Here is a 25195-nt window from a genome sequence, read left to right as displayed (position 1 = left end):
TTTCTATTCCCACCATCTTTATGCTCTGAAATCCAAATGGTTAATCAAAGTACTTTGAAATTTGGTGTTACACATGGAAGTGTGAGGTAGTGTTCATGATCCACGTTTGGGGTCATTTGACCCAGGGGTTCCTGAGTTATAGCTTCCACAAAAGTTTTCCTTCTGCTGTGTTTTACTGTTAAACAGAGGAACTAATGACTGCATGAATCACAGACCTCTTGATGGTTGTGAACTCACCCTTCAACTAACATGTCTAAAGATAAGTTAAATCACAACTCCCCACCTAAGACAAAAGGAGTTTTGGACTAAGTGGCTGGAAGTGAGTTAAGGGTGGCATTTTTATTTTTATTTTGGTGGAAATGTAATCAATGTTTTGAGAGGGAGAGAATTATAGAATCATAGAAATGTAAGGCTCAAAGGGATCTTGAGAAGTCATCAAGTGCCGCCATCCTGGGTTGAGCAAGGACCAAGTAAACCTAGACCATTTCTGAAAGGTGTTTGTCCAACCTATACTTAAAAATTTTCAATGATGGGGATTCCACAACCTCCCTTGCAAGGCAATTCCAGAGGTTAACTTTCCTTATAGTTAGAAAGTTTTTCCTAGTATCCAACCTAAACCTCCCTTACTACAGATGAAGCCCATTACGTCTTGTCCTACCTTCAGTGGACACGGAAAACAATCGATCACTGTTCTCTTTATAACAGCACTTAACATATATGAAGAGTATTATCAGGTCCCCCTCCATCTTCCTTTTTCAAGACTAATCATGCCCAGCTTTTTTAACCTTTCCTCATAGGTCAGGTTTTCGAAACCTTTTATAATTGTGTCTAGTATCAGGGGGTAGCCGTGTTAGTCTGTATCTACAAGATGTTGTTTTTATAATTGTGTTGCTCTCCTCTGGACTTTCTCCAGTTTGTCCACATCTTTCCTAAAGTGTGACATCTAGAATTGGACCCAGTACTCCATCAGAGGCCTCCCCAGAGCCTAGTGGGACAATGATCCCTTGTGTTTTACATACAACACTCCTGTTAATACACACGCAACTGCATCACATTGTTGACTCATATTCAATTTGTGATGCACTATAATTCCCAGATTCTTTTCAGCAGTACTACCACCTAGCCTGTTATTCCCCATTTTGTGGTTGTGCATTTGATTTTTCCTCCCTAAATGAAGTATTTTGCAATAGCTTTTATTGAATTTCATCTTGCTGAATTCAGACCAATTCTCCAAGTTGTCAAGGTTGTTTTGAATTCTATTCCTGTCCTTTAAAGTGCTTGCAGCCCTTCCCAGCTTGGCATCATTTTCAAATTCATAAGCAGATTCTCCACTCCATTATCCAAGTCATTAATGAAAATGCTGAATATTTCCAGACCCAGGACTGACCCCAATGGGACCCCACTAGATATGCCCTTCCAGTTTGACAACAAACCATTGACAACTATTCTTTGAGTACGAACTTTCAACCAGTAGTTTCATCTAGACCACATTTCCTTAGTTTGCTTATGAAAATATGGTGTCAAAATCCTTACTTAAATCAAGATACATCATGTCTACTGCTTCCCACCTATCCACTAGGTCAGTAACCCTGTCAAAGAAGGAAATTAGGCTGGTTTGGCATGATTTGTTCCTGACAAATCCATACAGACTATTCCTTATAACCCTGTTTTCCTCTAGTTGCTTACAAACTGACTGTTTAATAATTTGTACTGTTCTATTTCCAGAAATTAAAGTTAAGTTGACTGGTCTATAATTCCCCAGGTGCTCTTTGTTCCCCTTTTAAAAGATAGGTGCTATGTTTGCCCTTCTCCTGTCATTGGGGACCTCACCTGTCCTCCATGAGTTCTCAGAGATAATTGCTAATGGTTCTGAGTTTGCTTAAACTAGCTCCTTCAGTACCCGAGGATGAACTTCATCAGGCCCTGATAACTTGAATACATGTAACTTATCTATATATTCTTTAACCCATTCTTTCCTTATTTTTGGCTTGCATTCCCTCCCTCTTCTTGTTATTGTGTTCAGTTATTTTTAGCAGGCTCCTAATATTTTCTTAAGCAATACAAGACAGAAAAGGAAAATGGAGATTTTAAACAATTTATATCTGAGCAAAGGCTGAACAGAATTTCATGGAATAAAATAAGGCTGAGCCTGAGGGTATTTCCCTGATGAATATCAAAGTCCTGCAGAAAACAAAGGAGGTGAGACAGCTTTCCAGATAAAAGGCCACAAGAATCTTTTATAATGGAAACTATAAAGCAACCTAAATATAGAGGTTGTCATCAGTGAGCATGGTCTCTCTTGCTGTTGCTATATAAATAAACTATCTATCTATATGTGAAGCACTCCCTGTATTTAGCTATACACATACACAAGTTGTTCCAGAAGTTAGGGTGCTAATCTGGGATTCAGGAGACCTGGGTTCAATTTCCTACTCTACCACAGACTTCTTTTGTGACCTTGGGTAAGTCACTTAGTTTCTCATGGTCTCAGTTCCTCATCTGTAAAACGGGGATAACAACACTTTCCTACTCAACAGGTATTGTAAAGATAAGGACATTAAGAATTGTAAGGCATTCAGATTGATGTACATACACTACGGAAGATACTTATTTCCTTGAGTAAAGAAATTAAATAAAAGGAAGTTAATCTACAGATATTTCAGTATAATTAACTGAATGTGTCATTCAAAAGTGCCAGTGTTCTTGGATAGCTGCCATTTATTGGATTTTCAATGAGGTCTGAAGGACAAACATTTTTCAATTTTAAAAATGTTATACAGCCCACAAATTGAAACATGTATAGACTTAATTGGTTTTTAAGCAACATCACTGAATGAAACAACATACCTTTCTGTACAGACAACAAGAAAAATATATAAATAAATAATTTGTTGACCCAGGGGGAGAGCGGGGGAGGAGTAGGGGGTTTCAGATTAGCAGAATTCATACAAAGTCTGCACTAAAAAATAATAAATACAAAACCAAGAAAAAATTAAGTGTTATATTATTTTAGTAAGTCTTTACAGTACCTGTAATATCATTGAAATGAGTCTTGATTTTCTATTTTAAAATAATTAACGACAGATTACTGTGTATTTTCTTTCTGATTAAACCCAGAAAATAATTACAAGCTTCTCAAATTATTAATGAAATGCTATTTTGTAACCACTATATATTGTAAGTAGCACTGATGCTGTTAATTGTTTGCTAAGTGCTAACCGTATGCTTAGCTCTGTAAAATGAACACAATTCCTGCACTCAGGGCCCTGTTGACACACCATGATGTGGGCCTCCCTGCAGTCCTGCTCCTGCCCCCCTCCCCCAACTTGAAGTGATGGTGACACAGGACCTCCTCTCCCTCTGAGGGAGGCAAGCCAAGGAACAAGTCTCCTCCACTCCCAAGACACAGCAGTGACCTCCTCTCCACACCGGGGGTGGGGGGAATTGGCAAGGCAGGAGGTAGCCCTCCTAGTATTGACAGCCTGGCTGCTTTGGTGGATGAGCTGGACCTGGTGCTCTCATCAACTACCATAAAGAATCATATTTTGAAGTGGTATGGGGAGGACCCTAAAGAGCTATGGGTTTTCGAGGTAATAGCCCATAGAGATGAATATGTTAGTTTACAGTTCTTAGAGTGACTGTTTCAGGCAGATCTCTCTGAGGGCAATACATGATCATATACAATTTGGGTGTGGGGGGGAGGGGAGTGTGATATTACTGTGAAAAGTGACTGTAAACACGGCATTGTAGTATTCCACGTTTACTGTCTTAGTGACTTCCATGCCAAATGTGCCAGGTTTACAAGTACATGTATGTTTTATTTCACTGCCAGCCCTATGCAAGTATTTTAAATTTCTTGAGGGAGGGTGGGAGGCCTTTGTTTGATTTGGATGTAGGTCCCATTAAGTCTTACTCTACCTCAGGTGGTCTCAGTGCCATAGTTCAGATGCACCAGGGTATTCTAAGCTGGATTAGTTGCATTTAACAACTCCTGTTCCCTGAGGCTTGGTACATGACTGAGAGGGGGATCTGCACAAGCAATACTCAAGGAGAATGGAAGATTTCTTAAGTGAGTTCTAAGGAGGCTAGTTTTCTAGGATCAGTAACCAACTACAGAAACAGAGCTCTTCAAACCACTTTTATGAAGCCCTCAGGGGAGTGCACAAAAATATTTGTTCAAGATTCCTGAGATTATAGATCAACACACCTTCATTCAATGATTACTGTTGCTTTGTTGGCACTGCCAGTGCTAATCATAGCACTCACAATAGCACATTTATTTCCCAAGTTAACAATTAGCAGTGAAACATCTGGTGGGAAATGTCTATTTTCTCCATAACAGTGTGCAGAGAAGAGACCTGTTGGGAACCTGGACCTGCTAATGTAAACGCTGAATCATGAGCCTAAGGTTTGCACAAGAAGCCAGTGCCGCCCTTCCTACTATAAAAGCTGGCCATCAGAATTTAAGAGAAAAAAATTAGAAGTCAAACCATTAAAATGCAAATAAATCAGAGCTAGGCTATATAGAAACATGTATTGATTTAACTAAATTGGGTTCCTAAAACCAGCTGAGTTATTTCAATACCAGTCAGGGTTTGGACACACTTTCTTACCAATTTTAGCTAAATTGACTTAAGCCAGTTTTATTCCAAAAATAAGAGTGTCCACACAAAGACTTGGACTGAAATATCTAAATCACTTTTAGTTTACACTATTTGCTATTTTGGTTTGTGTGTGTGTAGACAGGACTTCAAACTAGGTCAGACAGAGACATAATATGATATTAGACTCCTAATTAATAATATGGCATATTACAGTCCACACAGAAATGTAGTGAAATTTCTGCAATATATTTAAATTATCATGAAACAGTGAAAAGGAATAAAAGCAATTGCATATGTCTTATTAAGCAATACCTTACATAATATTAAGAATTAAAAGTCAATGGCTATTCCAAATTAAGGTAAATCTCACCAGAGAGTTTAATTGAAATGTGTTTATAGACCTGTTTGTGAAAATGCTTCTATTCAGATAGAGGACAATTTTAAAAGAGTTTATGGATTAATAAATTTTAACGCCAGAAGAGACCATAATGATAATCTAGTCTGACCTCCTGTATAACAAAGGCCAAAGAACCTCACTCAATAATTTCTGCATCAAGCTTATAACTTCTGGCTGAGCTACAGCACATCTTTTAAAACAATGCCCAATCTTAATTTCAAGACGTCAAGTGATGTAGAATTTACCACAATCCCAAAATAAATTGTCCAAAGGTTATTTTCCCTCCCTGCTAAAAATTTCCAGCTTATTTCTAATCTGATTTTGTCTAACTTCAGCTTCACACCACTGGATCTCACTATGTTGGACTAAAGAGCTGTCTACTACCAGAAGACTCTTCTCTATTTAATAACAACAAAAATACCACCTAGGTCTTATAGGTACTTGTAGACTGTGATCAAGTCACCTCTCAACCTTCTCTTGGATAAATAAATAGACTGAACTTTACAGTTTCTCAAAATAAGGAATGTTTTCCAGACCTCAAATGGTCTCCCTGATAGCTGGGGTGCATCTTTGATGGGGCTCGGAACAGTGAAGACTCCTTCAGGTGAGTGAGGGGTAGGGGATCTCAACCAGGAGCAATTAAGGCAGTGCTCCACATGTATATAATTCCTTCTCACCCTCCCACTTGCCTTTAGTTTGTATGTGGAGCTGCTTCTCTTCCCCCTTTTCCTTGTGCTGCAGAATGTGGGGTAGGGTGCTGCTTGCTGCATCTGACCTGCCCATTACTGTTGCCCCTGGACGGTGCGGGTGATAATGGAGTCCATGGGAGATTGTTTGGTTTACTGCCAAGGCAAGTTGCCATTTCGGGCTCCGTTTCTGCTCCATCCTTTTCACCCTTTAATTAGTTGCTGATTACATTGGAGGTCAGGGGTCTACACTGATCACCAGTTTTGGGATCTGTAAGAGCTATTTCCCATATGGCAAAACTGCTGTATGGCTTTTCACTTTCAATCCAGCATCAAGGAGGTCTGGTTTGTGGGGTGGAGGTGTTAAATTACAACTTTGGCAGGTTCTAGTGTGGTTAGTGAGTTTAAAGAGGGTCCAGTTTGAGGTCACTGCAATCCAATGGGCATTGGTCCAGAGCACAGCAATGCACGATGAAGGGTTATGCCTCCATGTCTTGTGCAGTATTTGTCAGCATCCTTTTTGAAGGACACAGTATTCCAGTAAGGGTCTCATTAATGCCATATACAAAAGTAATACCATCTTCCTACTCCTAATCAATATTCCTGTTTATATATCTAAGGACTGTGTTTTCCTCCTTAGCTACTGAATCACACTGGAAATTAATAATCAACTAGTTATCAACCATGACCCCTAAGTCCTTTTCAGAGTCACTGCTTTCCAGGATACAGTTCCCCATCTTATCAGTGAGTCCTGAATTTTTGTCAATACATTTGTCTGTGTTAACACTTATGTTATCTAGGTCAGCCTGTATAACTAACCTGTCTCCACCATTATTTATCACTCCACCATTTTTTCTGTCATCTGCAAATTGTATCACAATTATTTTATATTTTCTTACAGAGATTATGCACCTAATTTATTTTAACCACCTACTATTGCCTTGAAGCATGCCATATGATCAATTCAGCCACTAACTGTCACTTATTTATCATGTTTTTTATTTATTCATTTAGCAAAATTTCCACTTTATTACTTTCAATATAAAGAGGACAGGTATTAGACACATGGCTCAGATGTTACTTTTTCATTAGAATAGTACAAAAATGGGCAAACACCACTAAAAGTACAATAGAAATACTAAATGAACAGCTTCGTATTTCTTTTATTTATAAGAATTTTAATTAATTTTCAAATTTGATGCTTACATACTACTATGAAGCTGTAAAATTCTACATGATTTCTGAGTATTTCTATCTCTTGACAGATTCAATTTTAACTTTTAAAATTGCCCTCAATTCTACTGTTAGAACAAACAAAAAACAACAACAACAACAACAAATCACCACGATAAGGATCAAAAGACTTCTAGAAGAACTACTTAAAGAGCTAATGGTGATGTTAATAAGAATAATGAAAGCAGAATCAGTGTGCTGTTTCCATCCCTTTGCTTTCGAATGCAGAAAGACATACTGCATGTTCAATCTTTAACAATTTGAAATAAAAAAATAAAAAAGATTTTGGTGTAACTTTCCCATCTATGAAATTGCAATGATAGCTTCGAAGAAATAGAAATTGAATAAGGAATCACAATCACTAATACAAGAAACTACATTTTGCTGAAATGCAAGTCCCTTTTAAAAGATGAACTTTGTCTAAAACAATTAATACTGGGTGCTAAAGTTGAAATGTCATATTCTAGAGGTGCTTTCAGACCACAAAGCAACAGAACGAAGAATTCTAAATCTGGAGGAAAGGCCTAGTTTCAAAGAGAACTTCAATCTTATGATAAAAGTGCAAGATGTCAGAATAATTACGGCTTTGAAGACAAAGATGAATAATTTGGTTTAGAGAAATGTTTCGGAAAGAAATCCATATTTACAACTGGAACCAAAGGCATGCTTTTATGATTATCTGTCTATTTCTATGCAATTATCTTTGAAAAAAAACCTTAAAAAGATACGTAAAGAAACAAACAAGGTATAATTTCCACATAAAAGAAAATTCAACGGAAGAAAACACAATATCTTCCTGTTTATATGAATAATATCAAATTGTATTGACAAAAACTCTCACAGTTGTATCAATGCATGAGTGTATTTTTGAAACCATCTCATTAATCACTCAAACAAGCTCCAAGCCTTTGTAGCTAGAACACAAACATCAAGATGAACAGATACATAAGAGTGAAAGGAATACTTCATTCTTAATTGTAATATTTTAACCAGTAAATCTAACAAATGTAGAATCATGGATCAACTTAAACATAGTGCACTATGGGTAGGGTAGAGGTGGAAAGGGGTAGTTTTAAATGGTTGAGCACCAAATAATTTTATCCCCAAATTAGTAAAAATATCTAGTCTAGAGAAACAAACAAACAAAAAAAAACAATTAAGAGCTGCCCTACCAGTTCTTAACAGCAACTCAACAATGTGACTCCCACTATTTTAATCACAGGGGTTTCATTGACCTATTTACCACCTCTCAGGGAGGTGGATTACCTACGCTGACAGGAGAACTCCTCCTGTCGACATAGGCAGTGTCTAGCGTGAAGCACTATAGCAGTGGTTTTAACTTACCAAGAGAAAAATGCTCCAGAGGCATGTCTCTCTCAAAGGTGTAATCTCTGTTGAAAGCTCTCCACAGAGAGACATACATAAGAGACTGTACCAGAAGTAACCATTGTTTATCATTTGTGTTCTGTTTTGTGGTGTTTTATTTGTTTTCTTTTCCTTTCTTTAATAATAATATATTACATGGTTAATAATTTTGATAATTTTGCTTAGTTTTAATTGTGGTGTTCCCTAAGGTATGTCAAAGAAGTGGTCTTGCATCGACCTAGCACTGTCTATGCTGAGGCTAATAGCTCACCTTAATTAATTACCCTTGTTACAGTTGGTACGGCAACACCCATTTTTTCATGTTCTCTGTCTATATACATTTTCCTACTGTATTTTCCACTGCAGGCATCCGATGAAGTGGGTTTTAGCCCACAAAAGCTTATGCTCAAATAAATTTGTTAATCTCTAAGGTGCCACAAGTACTCCTCATTCTTTTTACTGAGGATAAGGTCAGTTTAACTACGCTGCTCAGGGGTGTGGATTGTTCACATTCCAGAATGTCACAGTTAAAACTGATCTAATATTCTACTGTAGACCTGGCCTTAAAAGAAATCACCTAAGAAGTTGTCCTAAAACAGGCCAATAAATGAATACTAAAGAAATCCCATTATTTCTATGTTTACCAATATTTAGAGACAGTCTTCTTTCCAGGAATACATGACCTATCGTTTCTTGTTACTCTGGATTCGATTTGCAGTAATTTTGGGATAAAATTACATGGCACTCAGCCATTTAAAACTTTCCACCCCACAACTACTTATCTTTAAACTTGGTTAACAGTCAGGCAACTCAGGATTGCACTCAAAACTAAAATGAATTAGTAAATAATGTAAAATAGCTCCTCTGATTGGATTAATAACAAGAATTAAAAAGGTTTTAAATTGTTAACATGCTGACAAAGACACTTCAAAAACTAATGATATTTACATTTTGACATGACAAAACAGTCATTAAATAAAATTCTGTCTAGCTCTGTGTAGGTATGCATAGGGGAAGGAGCACACTCTTAAGACACTGCCCTCAGGAAATATAAGGACTGCTGGAGGCTAGTGTCACAAAGGGAGCAAAGAGGAAGAAGAGGCATGAGTCCACAATGGCCAGAATTGGGGTGGCACAAGGCAAGTACACACTGCTTCTGATGAAAAGGTGTAACAGATGCTTCTCTGGCCCATGTTCCCTTAGCACAACACCTGTGGAAGCAACCGCTAGGACAGTGACACTCTTTCACCATCCCTACTGAGGGTTATAGGACAAGAGCCATGATTTTACTCACCTGTGGTCCCCTCACCACCCATGGCAATTGAGAAGCTGTGGGGTTCCCTTGCCGCCAGCAAAGCTGGGCTGTTGCGGGGGATGGGTGGGGCCCTCTGCCACCTGCTGTGGCTGGGCGGCTGCGGGGCCCCTTTGGTGCCCATCGCGGCAGGGCAGCTGCGGGGGAACTACCCACCGCCCGCAGGGAGTGGGTGCTCTGGGATCCCCCCCCCACCCACGGGGGCTGGGAACAGGGGGGTCCTCCCGGCCCCCACAGGGGCTGGGAACTGTGGGGTCCTCCTGCTGCCTTGGAGCTAGGAGCTGCTGGGGGCCCACCCCCAGCAGTGGCTGAGAGCTGCGCAGCCTGTCAGCTCCAGCCCCAGGGCAGAAAATGTCACTGAGGTCTCTGGAAGTCATGGATTCCGTGACTTCCATGACATAATCATAGCCTTATTCATAACACAGACAAAAAGACTCCACAGCCTCTGAACAGCAGTAGCTGCCACCCTTTACTAACAGCAAGACAGTACAGAGCTCCTCCTGACAGAGCATCCTGCTACAAGAGGCTTTTAAAGTTGGTCTCTGATATAAAATTTGCAAAAGGAGAGAAAAAGGCTAGAGTTTAGTTTACTAAAGTTTTGAAAGACCTCTTAGCTTAGTTCAATATATACTTTTAAATCTATTTACATTTATAGGTCTGCATTTATATTTTTATTTGCATGTTACCTATAACAAACATTTTATGATTTGCCTATATATATTTTATTTTTAAAAAGTAGGTTATAACCACAATAACCGACAGCAGAATACAGGAGATTATTTTTAAAATATTTACGTGGATTGAATGGTGTAACTAAAAGTGAGGTTTCTAAGTGGTAAGTAAGAGCACAGAATGAGGAAGAGAAATAAAATAATGTAGTATAAGTCAGTCAAATACATGAAGTCTTACATAATTTAAGAAGGCAAACACAGATAGTTGGACACTGTTCAGTTTATGAGGAAAACAAATAAAAAGAGGAAATTGCTGCTAAATGGAAATGTTTTGTAGCATAGTAACCAGGAAAGAGATTTTTTTTTTTTTTTTTAAACTATGAGCTTCTAAAGACTATAGCACAATGTGCAGCTGTACTTCAGAAGATAAACAGGATGCTGGATTGAAGGACTACATGCACACAATGTTACATATAGTGCTATTATTGTTATTAAAGACACTTAGATCTTACCTACTATGCTGCATATGGCTCTGATTGACATTGCCTAGAAAGATTTTATAATACATAAACAGAGACTAAATGTAGACCAATATGAACTAAAACCATAAAGTGGTGTTAAACCTTAGCCACTCTAGAATCCTTCACTGGTGCTGACACTTTACCTACAAGCTTTCAGCAAAGGAATACTGTAATATTTTTGAGGAGGTTGAAATGTAAGAAATCTCATGCCATTGTTGTGTTAAGGCTCTCTCACTCAGTCCCTGAAACTTTGGGGTTCTGAAAACAATTTTGCTTCTTAAATCCACCATACATTTTTAAACCAAACTGTGAAGGATATTAATTTTTAAACTGAATAATGCAATCTATGTACTCTTCAGAATGGTTTGGGATCCTTCTGAATGCAATACACTGCCTAAATATTGTAGATGCTTCCTCAGCAATTAGAGGAAATGAATACCAGGGGAAAATACAACAAGGAACAAAAATATTTTCCATCTGGATGGAAAGGAGGCAAAGTCTGCAGCAAGCACAAGCAAAATGGTGACTTTAAATCTGCAGCTGCTAGTCTCTGTCAGATTAAAAGGGCCATAGACTAGAAAAGCATGCCAGGAAAAGCATGTACAAAAAGCCAAAGCAAAACTAAGCAGTTCAGAAGGCAGAAAGGGGAAGGAAACAAAAGTCACGCTGTTTTCTCCATCTCTCCTGTGCCATTCCTCTCCTTCAGTCCCTCCTCCTCATTCTGGATTAGTCTGGTGTTCTCCACATTAAGAAACACGAAGACAGATCAAACCCAACTTGTCACATGGCTGAAGCATCAAGTCAACTGAATGGGAAATCTTTAGGGGGAAAAACTTACTTACTCTTTCTGTGTGTGCATGTGCTTGGATAACTTAAAAGAGTTTTGTTTAAAAATTTCCAACTTAACTTGCACTTGAATGACTAATGAATTTGGAAGGCCTTTCTTTTAATGCAAGTTACAGACCTGTGTACTGAGTACATGAAGTATAAGTTCCCATAACTGCAGAAGATGTATAGGACTATAATCTTCAATAGTGGTAGGGCAGTTATTTGATCGGTGATTTTCATAGCCCAACTGACTCTCTTTGAGAGGGTATTTTGGACCAGGCAATCTTACTAGGAGTCATACAGGAAAATTGTGAAATGTTATGACGATCTGATTTTGTACCTGTGACATAAATTAAATTAATATGCCTGCTAACGACTGAAGTTTTACTCAAGGATAGAATTCCTCAGTATCTTTTTCTTGCAACAATGACTTGGAAACCCCCCAAAATGAACTTGTCATTTGCTCACTACATTTATAAGATTTTAAAGTTAATGGTGTAATAAACTCAAATGTTATAGCTAGTATATCCTGAAATGAATACATTATGGGAATCACAAATATATAATTGCAGAAAGTTGAAAGAGCATTGCTTGCTGGCGTGAATACTGTGTGCCTCATTTCATTAATATCATCCCGCAAGCCCATCCTTACTTGAATGAATAATCCTATTGACTTAAATGGTGTTATTCATATGAACAAGGCTTTTCAGGTATAGGCCCAATATTTTCAAGTTAAGTAGGGCTGAGCCCCATTAGTATTTGGAAGGAAGATTTCTAGGAGAAAACAGGGCTATGTGCAAACCATGTATACTTTCCATACTATACTGTTGCAACTATGTCTCAGGTAAACAACTGAAAAATGAAAATGTTCACTGAAGAAGCAGCCCAACTTTTGGAGATGGAGAGAAAAAAAAATTGGAAAGTATTCCCCAAAAGTAAAAGAGAATCCTTCATTTGAGGTTTACTCAGACACTTTTATATTTTGTGCAATTTTCCCATCTTCAATAACAAGCAGCTTACTAGTTTTCAAAAATACGCTGAAGTTCATCTGTCCCATGGTCACAAATACTACTATAGTTTGGAACCCTCATCATTTAATCCCATAAGTTTTTTTTTTTCCCTTTTAGATAACGCACCTTTTCTCCTCAAACAACATTCAGCATAGAACATGTTATTGTGTTAGGGTGGCCAGATGTCCCGATTTTAGGGTCTTTTTTTTTATATAGGCTCCTATTACCCCCCACCCCCGTCCTGATTTTTCACATTTGCTGTCTGGTCACCCTATATTGTGTAGAAGACCCACATACTGTCAACACACAATCAGTATGATATAGTGTAAAACACTCATTTCAAAAGTACATTTTGTCTGTCTTAAGTTATATGAATACCCAACATTAAATTATCATATAACAAAAAGCACATTTTATAGTAAACCATCACACCTGGGACAGGCAAGATCAGCTGAAAGGGACTACACTGTGTTGATATGTACTACTGCACTCAAATCTTTTCTTCTGAATGCTGGATCTGAAGAGAAGTTTGAGTCAGTATGTTAATGCCTATGGATAATGTACCAAGTCAGAGTAAGAAACATCATTATAACTGAAACAGAATTACCATATGTTTAAGCAGGCCTCTGGCAGAGTGTGAGCTCACAGCAAGGAGCGAAATGACCCCCTTTAGCCTAATAACATTGCTTGATACAAGATTGTATCCCATTAGCTAATGATGAGTGACAGGCTTTTTGTCAATTCTTAAAACATTAGATTACACATAAGGGAATCAGATTTCTTGAGTTCTGCTAAAAGACAAAAAACTTTAAAGCTCTAAGTAAATCCAATAAATGTCAACTTTATTTTGTTTTTTGCTTTAAAAGGGAAATATTGGGAAACGACGGAATTGGGATTAGGCCAAACAAATGTTAAATGAATATCGCAGACCTTGTTCTAAAAATAATTTTACCTAAGCAAAAGCAATAAAAGAGAATTTACAAAACAGGGCTGCTAATTCCCCAGATACCAGGCTAGGGTAATTCCTTACTAGGAACACTATCTTGAGGGCTGCCCAAAGAAAGAAAAATATGAGTCAACAGATTCAAGGAAGGTAGGCAAATCTTCATAACACTAAACTGATCCTCCAAGCACATAATCATTTGCTAGGGTAGGCAGTCAATTTCTCTAATGGCATGAAAAAGAAACTGCTAACTAATGGACTGGGGACCCAACAGACTGGTCTTCAATCTACCCTGGAGTCATGTCTATGACTGATGCTGACCAGTAATTCATCTAAGAATCACCAGGAAGGTTTGATCTTTGCAAAAGGAAATCTGGAGCAGCTGGAAGCAGAATGAGATACTGTGGTTCAAAATGTTCTTAGTACAAGGATTGGCAAGACCAGTCTAAAGCAATCAACCTAAGTTTTGCTCCCTCCATTCATGTCTTTCAGAGACTCTTTGAAGGAGGAAAGACATGCATCGAGGATTCCACCCACTGACAGAACTCCCAACAACCTGAATCTGCGACAAAACCTCTTCAGCTAAATTTTGAATTTGGTTACAAATAAGTCCACCAGGCGAAACTCTATTCTGTGCATATCTGCTGAAAATTTTTTAAGAGCATTTCCCAAGAAGCAATTGAGGCAGTCAACCTGCTGGTTCAAACTTATGGCTAGATGCCTTGCCCTGGTGGACTGGAGATAAGCTTCTGTTCATTATAAAAAAAAAAGCAATGATCCCTCCTGAGCTGAGCTATTCACCCAAATGCTCCCCATTTGGGGAGATATGACGAGGCTTTTATTTTCTAAAATTTCATGGATACAGAACTGACTGTAGAATTTGGTGGCATTCAAAAAAAATTATGGGGCTCATGGAAAAATTGTGAACTAAGTTTAACTCTATGCTATACTGACTTCCTGAGTCTCAAGGCAGACTGAACAGTATTTTTCAGGTAACTGTGAATGCCCTTTGTCATCTAAATATATGTGATAACTATGAATTCCAACAGTGATAATTTCAATGCCAGCTATTACACTGTTCATCGTTTTAGCAAACAAACAAATAAACATCCAGTTTATGTACTTATCTATCACTGGTGGATGCAGTGGGGCATAATGAGGAAGGGGCAATGATGTAGCTGGTTGCTATCGTGGTCTGCAGGGGGAGGAATTTATGTTTTTCCATTATTTTTGTTCATTAATAATATATTAGGTATTCAACCCTCCATCCCTCCCTAAAGATAAATCAGCTATGCCCTGCTCAACAAAGGAGAATGGAAGAGGAAGAACATTCACTCCCTAATGCCAAAAGCTTTGAACACCTAACAGATGTTCAAACCTTAAATAATCTCCCAACTCCTCCCTGATGCTGAAAGTCCAAATGCCCCCTAACCAGCTGCCAAAATCTCCAGCTTTCCACATGGCAACTTCTATACAACTACATGTTGTCAATGCAAATTCTTTGGCACCTGTAAAACTTAAAATTTGGTACAGTGTAAAGCTGAAAAATCATTTCAAAATTGAGATTTATGTTCAAATTAACATATCATGGAATTCTGCACTGAGTGTATTGTTTACTTTCTAATAAACATAACATAACATAACATAAGAACGGCCATACTGGGTCAGACCAATGGTCCAACTAGCTCAGTATCCTAACTTTGGACAATAGCCAGTTCCAGATGCTTCAGAGGGACTGAACAGAGTGGGTTAATTTATTGAGAGATCCATCCCGTTGTCCAGGATCCGTACTGCAGTATGTAACCCATCACTTAAATCAGCTTCTGTATCAGATGACTGGAGGATAGCTAATGTGATAACAATTTTTTTTAAAGGCTCCAGAGGCGATCCTGGCAATTACAAGCTGGTAAGCCTAACTTTGGTACCAGGCAAATTGGTTGAAACTATAGTAAAGAACAGAATTATCAGACACCTAGATTAATGTGATATGTTGGGGAAGAGTCAACATGGCTTTTGTAAAGGGAAATCATGCTGCACCAGATTTCTTTGAGGGGGTAAACAAACATGTGGACAAGGGTGATCTGGTGAATATAGTGTACTTGGACTTTCAGAAAGCCTTTGACAAGGTCCCTCACTAAAGGCTCTTAACCAAACCAAGATGTCATGGGATAAGAGGGAAGATCAGGAACTGGTTAAAAGACAGGAGACAAAGGGCAGGAACAAATGGTCAGTTTTCAGAATGGAGAGAGGTAAACACTGGTGTCCTCCAGGGATCTGTACGTGGACTGGTGCTGTTGAACATATTCAAAAACGATTTGGAAAAAGGGGTAAACAGTGAGGTGGCAAAGTTTGCAGATGATACAAAATTACTTAAACTAGTAAAGTCCAAAGCAGCCTGCGAAGACTTACTAAGGGATCTCACAAAACTGAGTGACTGGGGCAATAAAATGGCCGAGGAAATTCAGTGTTGATAAAGGCAAAGTAATGGGAAAATATTGGAAAACATAATCCCAACTATACATACAAAATGACGGGGACAAATGAACTGTTACCGTTCAAGAAAGACATCTTGGACCCACTGTGGCTAGTTCTCTGAGAACATCCTCTCACTGTGCAGCAGCAGCAGACAAAAAAGCTTAACAGAATGTTAGGAACCATTAGGAAAGGTGTAATAATGAGACAGTAAATATTATAATGCCACTATATAAATCCATGGAATGCCCACACCTTGAATACTACATGTAGTTCTGGTCGCCCCATCTCAAAAAACGATATATAAGAAATGGAAAAGATACAGAGAAGGGCAACAAAAATGACTAGTAGTATGGAACAGCTTCCACATGGTAAAAGATTAAAAAGACTGGGACTGTTCATTTTAGAAAACAGACAACCGAGTGGGAATATGATCGCAGTCTATAAAATCATGAATGGTGTGGAGAAAGTGAATAAGGAAGTGTTATTTACCCCTTTACATAACATAAGAACCAGAGGTCACCCAATGAAATTAATAGGCAGCAGGTTTAAAAGAAACCTAAGCACCGTATATACTTTTTCATAAGCCAAATTTTTTTAGTAAAAAAGGGAAGCACCAGAGATGGGGGTCAGCTTATGAATGGGTATAGAGCGGGAGAGATGGGACACAGCCTCTCCCTCCAACAGAGGGAGCAAGGAGAGGCAGCACAGCCAGCAGAGCCAGAAGGGAAGAGGCCGGGCCAGAGTCTCTCCGCTTCTGGCCATGCTGCTCTCCCCCTAGCCTCCAAAGCAGCTGCAGCTCCGGGGCTGGCAGGCTGCAGCCGTGCCGCTTGGTCCCACCCCCCAGAGCAGGCTGTGGCCGCGCCGCCCGGGCGCTGGAGCACGCTGCGGCCGCGCCGCCTGGTCTGGCCTGCCGGAGCAGGCTGCGGCCGCGCCGCCTGGTCTGGCCCGCTGGAGCAGGCTGCGGCCGTGCCGCCTGGTCTGGCCCGCTGGAGCAGGCTGCGGCCGCACTGCCCAGCCTGCCGGAGCAGCTCCAACCAGGTCAGAGACATCCTCCCATGGCCCTCCTCAGATAAGGTGGGAAGGGATGGGATGGGGAGAGTGTGGGGGTCCCGGGCTAGGGGTGGGGTGATGTGGGGGGTGGTCACAGGGGTTACTCCCCTGACTCCCAGCTTCTCCCCACCAGTTGCTGTCCCGGCCCGTCAGGGTAACCAGCTGGCGCGCTGGGACACTCTGTTTACTTAGGTTTACCTCCGTGTGCCTGCGGACGCTCACGGTACACAAACCATCTCGGACCACCAGTGGCTTATCCTGATGGCTGGGAGCCAAAGTTTGCTGATCCCTGAATTATAGGGTTGGCTTATGAACAGGTTATAAAAATTTTCCATTTTTACTTATCCATCTTGGGGTAGTCGACTTATAAACGAACCGGCTTATGATCAAGTATATACGGTAAGTACTTTTTACACAAAATATAGTCAACCGGAGGAACTCGTTGCCAGGGGATGTTGTGAAGGCCGAAAGTATGACTGAGTTCAAAAAAGAATTAGAGTGGTAATAACTACAAACCTTGGATGGAGGGGTACAGTTCTTCTCTAAATACAGGAATAGCTGAATCAGATTTGGACCCATGTTCCCAAACTGAGTCCTAGGCTCAGAGTCCATGGCAGATCATGTGGTGGTGACAATTCCTCCATATGCACAGACAAAGGTTACTTAGAATGCCTTATTTCTCCATGATAGGTCCCAAGAGTAAAAGGAGCAAAATAAGCTGCACCTATTGGGTTCACATACATCTTCACATGCATTTTTTTTTCTCATTGTCATGTTGAAAAAAAAAAATCCTATATATGAAAGTAAACCAAACAAATACTGTACTCACAAGAGAACATCAAAAGCCTAACGAGCAGATTGAGCCAACTACTTAAATGTGGAGGAGAGAAGCAGCAACTCTTTAGTTTTAAACTGGGGGGAACCTGAAGTAGAATTATCTACTTCATATATTTAATATGTTCAAGTAATGCTGTCCAAGAAACAAGCAGACAAATTATACTAGCTATGCAGAACTAAAAAAGAGAAGAATTATTTCATACTATTTTATATTAAGCTTTTTCATTTCTTTGGTCACTAACAACAGATACAGCAAAATTATTTATCAGTATATTCTTAAAAATGTTTAAAAATCATCAGGCAAGATCTTTTTAATTTGTTTTAACATTAGTGACAAACAGTGATATCTATTAAATTTTGCTCACCTATTGTCTGATGGCAGAAGTGAAAGTAATGCCAAAGCTGAAAGCTTTCTTCTTTCTGGTTGGGTAATATTATCCATGCGGTCAACCCACATTTCAATCATGTTACCAAGAAGCTGGTCCAACTGCAAAAACAAATCCCCGCCACAGTATTACATATAGTCTACAAATGCAGTGTTAAACTCTTGATGTAGGCAAGTATTTCCCTTTATCTGAATACACCTCTACCCCTATATAACGCGACCCGATACAACACGAATTTGGATATAACGCGGTAAAGCAGTGTTCCGGGGGGGGGGGGGGGGGGGGGAACTCCGGCGGATCAAAGCAAGTTCGATATAACGCGGTTTCACCTATAACGCATTAAGATTTTTTGGCTCCTGAGGACAGCGTTATATCGGGGTAGAGGTGTATATGTAAAAGTGAGACATGTTTCACATAAACTGAAATATACACATTCAGGTTATTAGAAATTCAATTATTTTAATTTAGCTCTTAATTTGGACCATCTAATCGGATTTCCTGTATAAAGCAGGCCATTCAATTTCTCTCACTTACCCCTGTTTTGAGCCTAATAACTTTTGGTTGGTCAAACATATCTTCCAGAAAGGCATTCAATCTTGATTCCAAGACTTCAAGAGATAGAAAAACCACCACTTTCTTTGGTAGTTTGTTCTAGTGATTAATTACCTCACTGTGAAAAATCTTTGCCTTAATTCTAATTTGAATTGGTCTTGACTTCAACTTCCAGCCATTGGTTCGGTTCTTGTTATACCTTTCTCATCTAAATTAAACGGCCCTTTAGTACCCAGTCTTTTCTCCCATTGAGGTTCTTATACACTGTAATCAAGTCACTTCTCATTTTCTTTTCTGATAAACTAAGCAGACTGAACTCTAAGTCGTTCACTGTAAGGCATATTCTTGGGCCTTGGTATCATTTTTGTGGCTCTTTTCTGCACCCTCTCCAATTTTTCAATATCCCTTTAAAAATGTGGACACCAGAATCAGACGTATTCTAGTATTGGTCTCAGCAATGCCATACACAGAAGTAAAATCACCTCCCCACTCCTACTCAGAATCTATATTCTAAAGTTTCAGATTTATCTGTGTGAATTCATACTCTTCAATTAAGAATTAACTCACTGCACAGAAGCAGCTTTTTGGCAATACATTAGGTAAGTGCACTATATTTTCACCCTCTGAGCAATGGTTTCATGGTAAAGTTATACTATAATTCTACACTGTAAGCAAATCAAGAATTATTAAATTCTTAAAAAACTAGAAAAGGTATGCATTTTCAATTGTAGAGTAAACAGTTATGCTGAACACAACTGCTGGGCAGTATATTTAAAGAAGGAAAGTGCATCCTCTACTTTCATTTTGCTTTCTTACAGTTCCTTGGAATGTTAATTCCACCCAGGTGTGTGCTTGCCCTTCAAATGACTGACCTGGATGGTGTGTGTGTGTGTGTGTGTGTGTGTGTGTGTGTGTGTATTTTCTTTTTGTTTTGTTTTAAACCCATTTTCTTAACAATCTGAGGTGATTATGTGATTCAACTTCAGAGCTAGCATGCACATTTATCTTCAAGAATCAGAGTAATTGCTGACACTATAAGGCAGATTCCTATTCCTATTGAAGTCAATGAAAAAACTCCCATTAAACTTCAACAGAAGCAGGATCAGGGGACCGAGAGAGAACTAGCACAAGCTGGCAGGCCAAAAGGGGAAAAAAAGGAAGATGAGAGACAGACAAAGAGAATGGATCAATTGATGGACAAGCCCAGATGCTAATCTGAATGCAATATAAGCAAAAAAAGCCCAAATGAAGAGTGAAGGGACATGATGACTTTAGTGGATGAAGGTCAAGAAGGTGTGTGTGTGTGGGGGGGAGGGATAGTTGGAAGATATTTGGCCTTGTAATACAATGGCTATGAGCTAAGACAGAGGAAGAAAATAAGCCCAAAACTCTAAGAGCACCCGGGGGAGGATGTACAGTCTGAAGTGTACTAAGATAGCCGGAGAGAACTGAAAGAAAATCATTCATATTAAACATGATTACAATAGATCTTACAGGGTCAAACTGGGTTTGGGGCTGCATCGTGCTAGGTATGCTACAAACACAAAAGATTACATGGCAGACCCACAGAGTTTACAATCTTAAATAACACATGAAGTTGTGGGGGAGAGGAACACAATCAAACATACAAAATTACTAGATACATACAAATATTACCAATTTCCCCCCCAATAGTAGTAATCATCAAGTATCACCATATGCCCATTAATCAATCCATCATTAATTAACTTACTACTTAGAGGTATTGAGGCAGAGGAGACTGACGGAACAGAAGTTAAGGAAGAGCATTTGATAGTGTTAAGCAGCTGACAAAGTTGGAGATAAAGCTGGTATGTTTGGAGGCAGAGAGGGTGAGTGCCATGCTAAGAATCAAGAACAGACAAGTAAGGAAGGGTACAGTTACCTTGAAAGTAAGAATGAGCCTAGTGCAGTTTAAAAACAGTCTTTTGATACAGAGTATGAAGAAACGTCCTGAAATCAGCTGAATATTGTGAATAGTGTTAGTGAGGTAGGGTATATGTTGAGACTTGCATTTTTTTGTTCTTGAATATACATGATAATGAAACTCTACAAAAATCAGGTTCTTAATTTAGCGTATGATAGAGAGGTTTTTTTTTTTTAATTCACACTTATGGAGATGCAGGTTGAAACTCCATAATTAAATCTGCAATCTGCACCCATTATAATCCTTATTTTCTCACACTAGTTAATGTTGTTAAACATAATTTGAAAGAATTAAACAAACTGAGGATAAAACAATAGCAGTGATATAACCAGGTGTTATTCTTGAAATAAATGTGAGTTTTACTTTTTCAGATATTTCACTAGTATTTTAATTTTGAATGAGACTGCTGATAGTAATGAAAAAATCAAAACAAAGGAAATTCCCTGTGGATGGGTAAATAAAGTTCAGCTTTTCTTTATGCAATAATATATTTAGTGCATGGCAACACACAATATACTCTACTAACAGTATAGGAGCTACTGTACATAAATCTGCCAGCAAATTTTGGCAAACTGATTTCACATAGATGAACCACTTTTACACGCCTTTCAATAGACATCACATTATTTTGTGACTGTATGGAATGTCAGATACCATACATTATAGGAGAAGGTAATTAATATAGGCAGTGATTATATGTGCTTGATTCTATCCATATTCATTTTAAACAAAGTGTTATCATCAAAGCTATAATACTTTCAGAAATTACAATATAAAACTGATGGGACAGCACAGTTAGGAAAATTCCGATTGCCTGGCAGAAAAGGAAAAGGTGCAGAGCTACCAAAGAACAGAACTCTAAACATCAGATCAGATGCTTGACAGAAAACCAAAATCCCAGTTAGGGAATTACAATGTAAAGCAGTTTGAAACTAGTGAGACTCAGTGTTGTCCCCATCTTAAAAAAGGCAGTATGAAATATGGAGAGCTGTCAGATTCAAACTAATTCAACTATATTGTTCAAATGAGGATTTAGTTTGTCTGGTAGAATCTCATGAACAGCACTTAATGTGATTCTAGAAGCATTTCTCAAATGCGGACACAGATTTTTTTTTTTGCGGCCACAACAGCATGAGCAGAGATGGGGGGAGAGGGAGGGAAGCAGCACTCAGCTGTTGCTCCTGAATAACTGTTACTGAGGGCAAGTGAGATATGCCACCTTGGTATTTGCGCTGGCGCCACCAGCAGGAATCAGTGTCTTGCACCATGCAGCCTACTCAGGGGCTCCAGGCAGCGCCTCTGGAAACATGTGGGGCCAGTGTGTGCAGCACTGGAGGCGGCTCTTGTCAGTGGAGGTGGCTGCCGTGTTTGGTCACTGGGGGGCTCTTCTGAGCAGCTGCCCCGCTCCCGCCCAGCCAGAGCACAGGGAGCCTGGGACTCCACAGGCATCTGGTGAGTTCCTGACCCACCTTCCCCAGGGTGGGCTCTTCCTGAAGGGCCGCGAGATGCAGGGACAGAGTGATGGGTTTGTCAGAGCGGTCACCAGCAAGAGTTGCTGACTGCACTCTGAGGCCACCAAAAAAGTGGTTGTCAGGACTCCTGCTCTAGACCATGTACGTACTGGGAAAAGGAGACTAAAGACAAAAGGTGCAAGAAACAGAAGAGAAAAAGCTGAAGAAAAAAAAAACAGTTTGGCAAATTAGCAGGTGAGAAGCTGTCCAATGGCTTCATACTCAAAGAGAAGGCATAAAATGGATACTCCATTCCATTACTAACTCTCACAAATAATTACCTCTTCTGAGAACCCTAGTGCTACAGTTAGCTGTGGGAGTGGTGAGCCCCATTTTCACCAGGCCCAATATTCACACTGCTTCCTTAACTGTCAGAACTGTAATTCTGTACTTTTGGATAAAATGTCACAGGAAAATATTAAATAGCCTCAAATCTATCTGTAGCTATTGGGGGAGAAAGGGGAGCGAGGTAGGAGGAGAGAAGAAAAAGACAACTGATGTCACACATCAAAATACATGGACATGCCATATCCTAATCTAGGAATCATGCAATTACACTGCCACATTTGCTGTACAACTAGACAGAATGTGTTATTTAATGCCAGTTCATATTAAATGGCTACCCTAAAAACCATATAATTTATTTATTGAGCTCCAGTCACTGAAGTATCTTGATTACAAAAACTGTAAGATTTCCAAGGCCTGATTCTCAGTAACAATGTAGTGGAGAGTAAAGATTCCCTGATTCAGAGCCACTTACCCTGGTGAAAATTAGGGCTACACAAGAACAGAAAAAAGGAACCTTATACCAGTGGAGGATCAGTCATACCGGATCGCTGCTCTGCCATGGCCCCTCCAATCTTTACCCCATCCCCAATGGGCCCTCGGAAGGCACTCAAAATACCCCTTCTTTTACCTTGGATTGTGGGGTGGGGGCTGGAATAGGAGGAGCTACAGCCATCTCCACTAGCTGTATACCAGTGGAACGTTCCCCTGCACCTGGGGAATATTCTGTTGGCCATCTTTGGGGTCATTAAGGTTGCTTTGCATTGCTTATGCAGTGCAAAATGGCCACAGTGAACTGGAGAATCTGTATTACCTCTGCTGGTAGATTTTTGCTTACTAGGCACTTTTAAAAATGTTTGTTATTAATTCCTTTTTATGTTTATTACTAATCTTCATTATTAAAGGAAGCCTTTCATAAATTAGTGAGTTTTGCATCATGTTTTGAAGGCTATCAATCTTAGACCCAACCTGATCACCTGCAGGAGGGTCATTCTGCAGCTGATAGCCTTCTCTCAAAAAGGCCTTACACATCCAACTCCCAAGAGCTGTACTCTAGATTAAGCTATTCTGGGGGATTGCGAACAGATAGAAAAGCTGGGCCCTCATCCACTGAGGGCCTTGTAGAAAAGATCAGGGCCTTATATTAGTTCCAGAAGCACAAAAGGAGCCATAAGAACATGCAGAGCATTGGTGCAATCAGTTCTCAGTATTTCTTCCTTATTTAGGAAGCATCCTGCTGCATGCTGCACAAACTGATGTTTGTGTTGATCTCACTGTCACATTCTACAAAGTGAGTTACAAGAGTTTAGGCTGGAGGAGCTTAATAGATGAAACACTATGGCTAAGTCCTCATAAAAGAAAGGAAGAGAGAGCACGCCTCAGATCTCAAACCTATTCTGTTCTCAGTGCAGTATATTCACACATTAGTGTGTGATTAGTTACTATACAATGAATTCCAAAGATGGCTTCAATTGGAATTAGATATGATGATGCAGTCATAATTATTTCAGAGACAGGGCAGAACAGATTTACTAAAAATCACTCAAATAGGTTTGGGTGGGAGAATGCATTTTGCTAAACTATGAGGCCACTCAAGCTTTGTGGCTTCTAAAATTAAAGCTGGACCAGAACTTTGAGGTATTAAGTTTAGTTTGTAGCTGGCAAAAGTAACTTCAGCCCTTGGCTGATCAACTTCCTTCTTCTTCTGTGTGCTCTAGTCTAAGTTCACCACCAGTAGAAATATGGAAAAGCCATCTGATGGTATCTTCAGATGTTGCTGTGTAGATCTTTGTCACTACACGAAGGGCTTGAGAAGAGATCCTTTGTCAACATGACTTAAAAGTCATATAAGCAATTGCAAAATTCAAAAATAAACCGAAAAAGGAAAGAGAAAGAAAGCTGCATGAAAATACAAAGAAAAAAAAAAGCCGGGGGGGGGAGGGGGAGGAATAGCAGATGGAAAGCCAAAAAATAAATGCGAAGTAAAAAAGAAAAAGAACAGAGTAAAACAGATGTCCCTCTACAGTAACTCCTCATTTAAAGTTGTCCTGGTTAACATTGTTTCATTGTTACGTTGCTGATCAATTAGGGAACATGCTCGTTTAAAGTTGCGCAATGCTCCCTTGCAACATTGTTTGGCATCAGCCTGCTTTGTCCACTGCTTGCAGAAAGAGCAGCCTGTTGGAGCTAGCTGGTGGGGGTTTGGAACCAGGGTGGACCAGCAGCCGCCCCAGCAGGCTTTTGTCGGGCAGTTCAGGTCTCCCTTCCCCCACTGCAGTGTGGTGCTCCTGCCCTCTGCCTTGGAGCTGCTCCTGGGAGCCTCCTACTTGCTGTGCGGGGAGGGGGGTGGGGCAGAAGAGGGGTGCTAATGTCAGAGTGTCCCCCTGTCCTGCTCCTTTACCCCATTTGGCCATCTCCACAGAGCAGCGGGGGACACAACAGGGCTCAGGACAGTGGGAGCTTGCTGGCAGCAGCTGCTGTCTCAACTTGCTGATCAACTTAAAAAAGCAGTGTACTTAGAGTGGGCAATGCAGTCTCACACACACACACACACACACACACACACACACACACACACACACAC

The 25195-nt window shown here is 39.7% G+C and overlaps 2 protein-coding genes across 2 annotated transcripts in view; both read right to left on the bottom strand.

The window, feature by feature from the left end:
• LRRC70 (leucine rich repeat containing 70) overlaps positions 1-18365 on the bottom strand; it is a 43027-nt gene extending 24662 nt beyond the window's left edge. The window contains exon 1 of the mRNA XM_024214894.2: positions 18298-18365. The gene's annotated coding sequence lies outside the window, so the exon portion shown is untranslated. The remainder of the gene's footprint in view (positions 1-18297) is intronic.
• Positions 1-25195, bottom strand: part of IPO11 (importin 11) — a 247488-nt gene that overhangs the window by 57486 nt on the left and 164807 nt on the right. Inside the window, exon 27 of the mRNA XM_026649109.2 lies at positions 18298-18419. Coding sequence (XP_026504894.1) covers positions 18298-18419 — 122 coding nt within the window. The remainder of the gene's footprint in view (positions 1-18297; positions 18420-25195) is intronic.

This window comes from Terrapene carolina, unplaced genomic scaffold, assembly GCF_002925995.2.
Source record: "Terrapene carolina triunguis isolate 2854851 unplaced genomic scaffold, T_m_triunguis-2.0 Scaffold69, whole genome shotgun sequence".
Classification (NCBI taxonomy): domain Eukaryota; kingdom Metazoa; phylum Chordata; order Testudines; family Emydidae; genus Terrapene; species Terrapene triunguis.
This window is presented reverse-complemented; position numbering and strand designations above follow the sequence as displayed.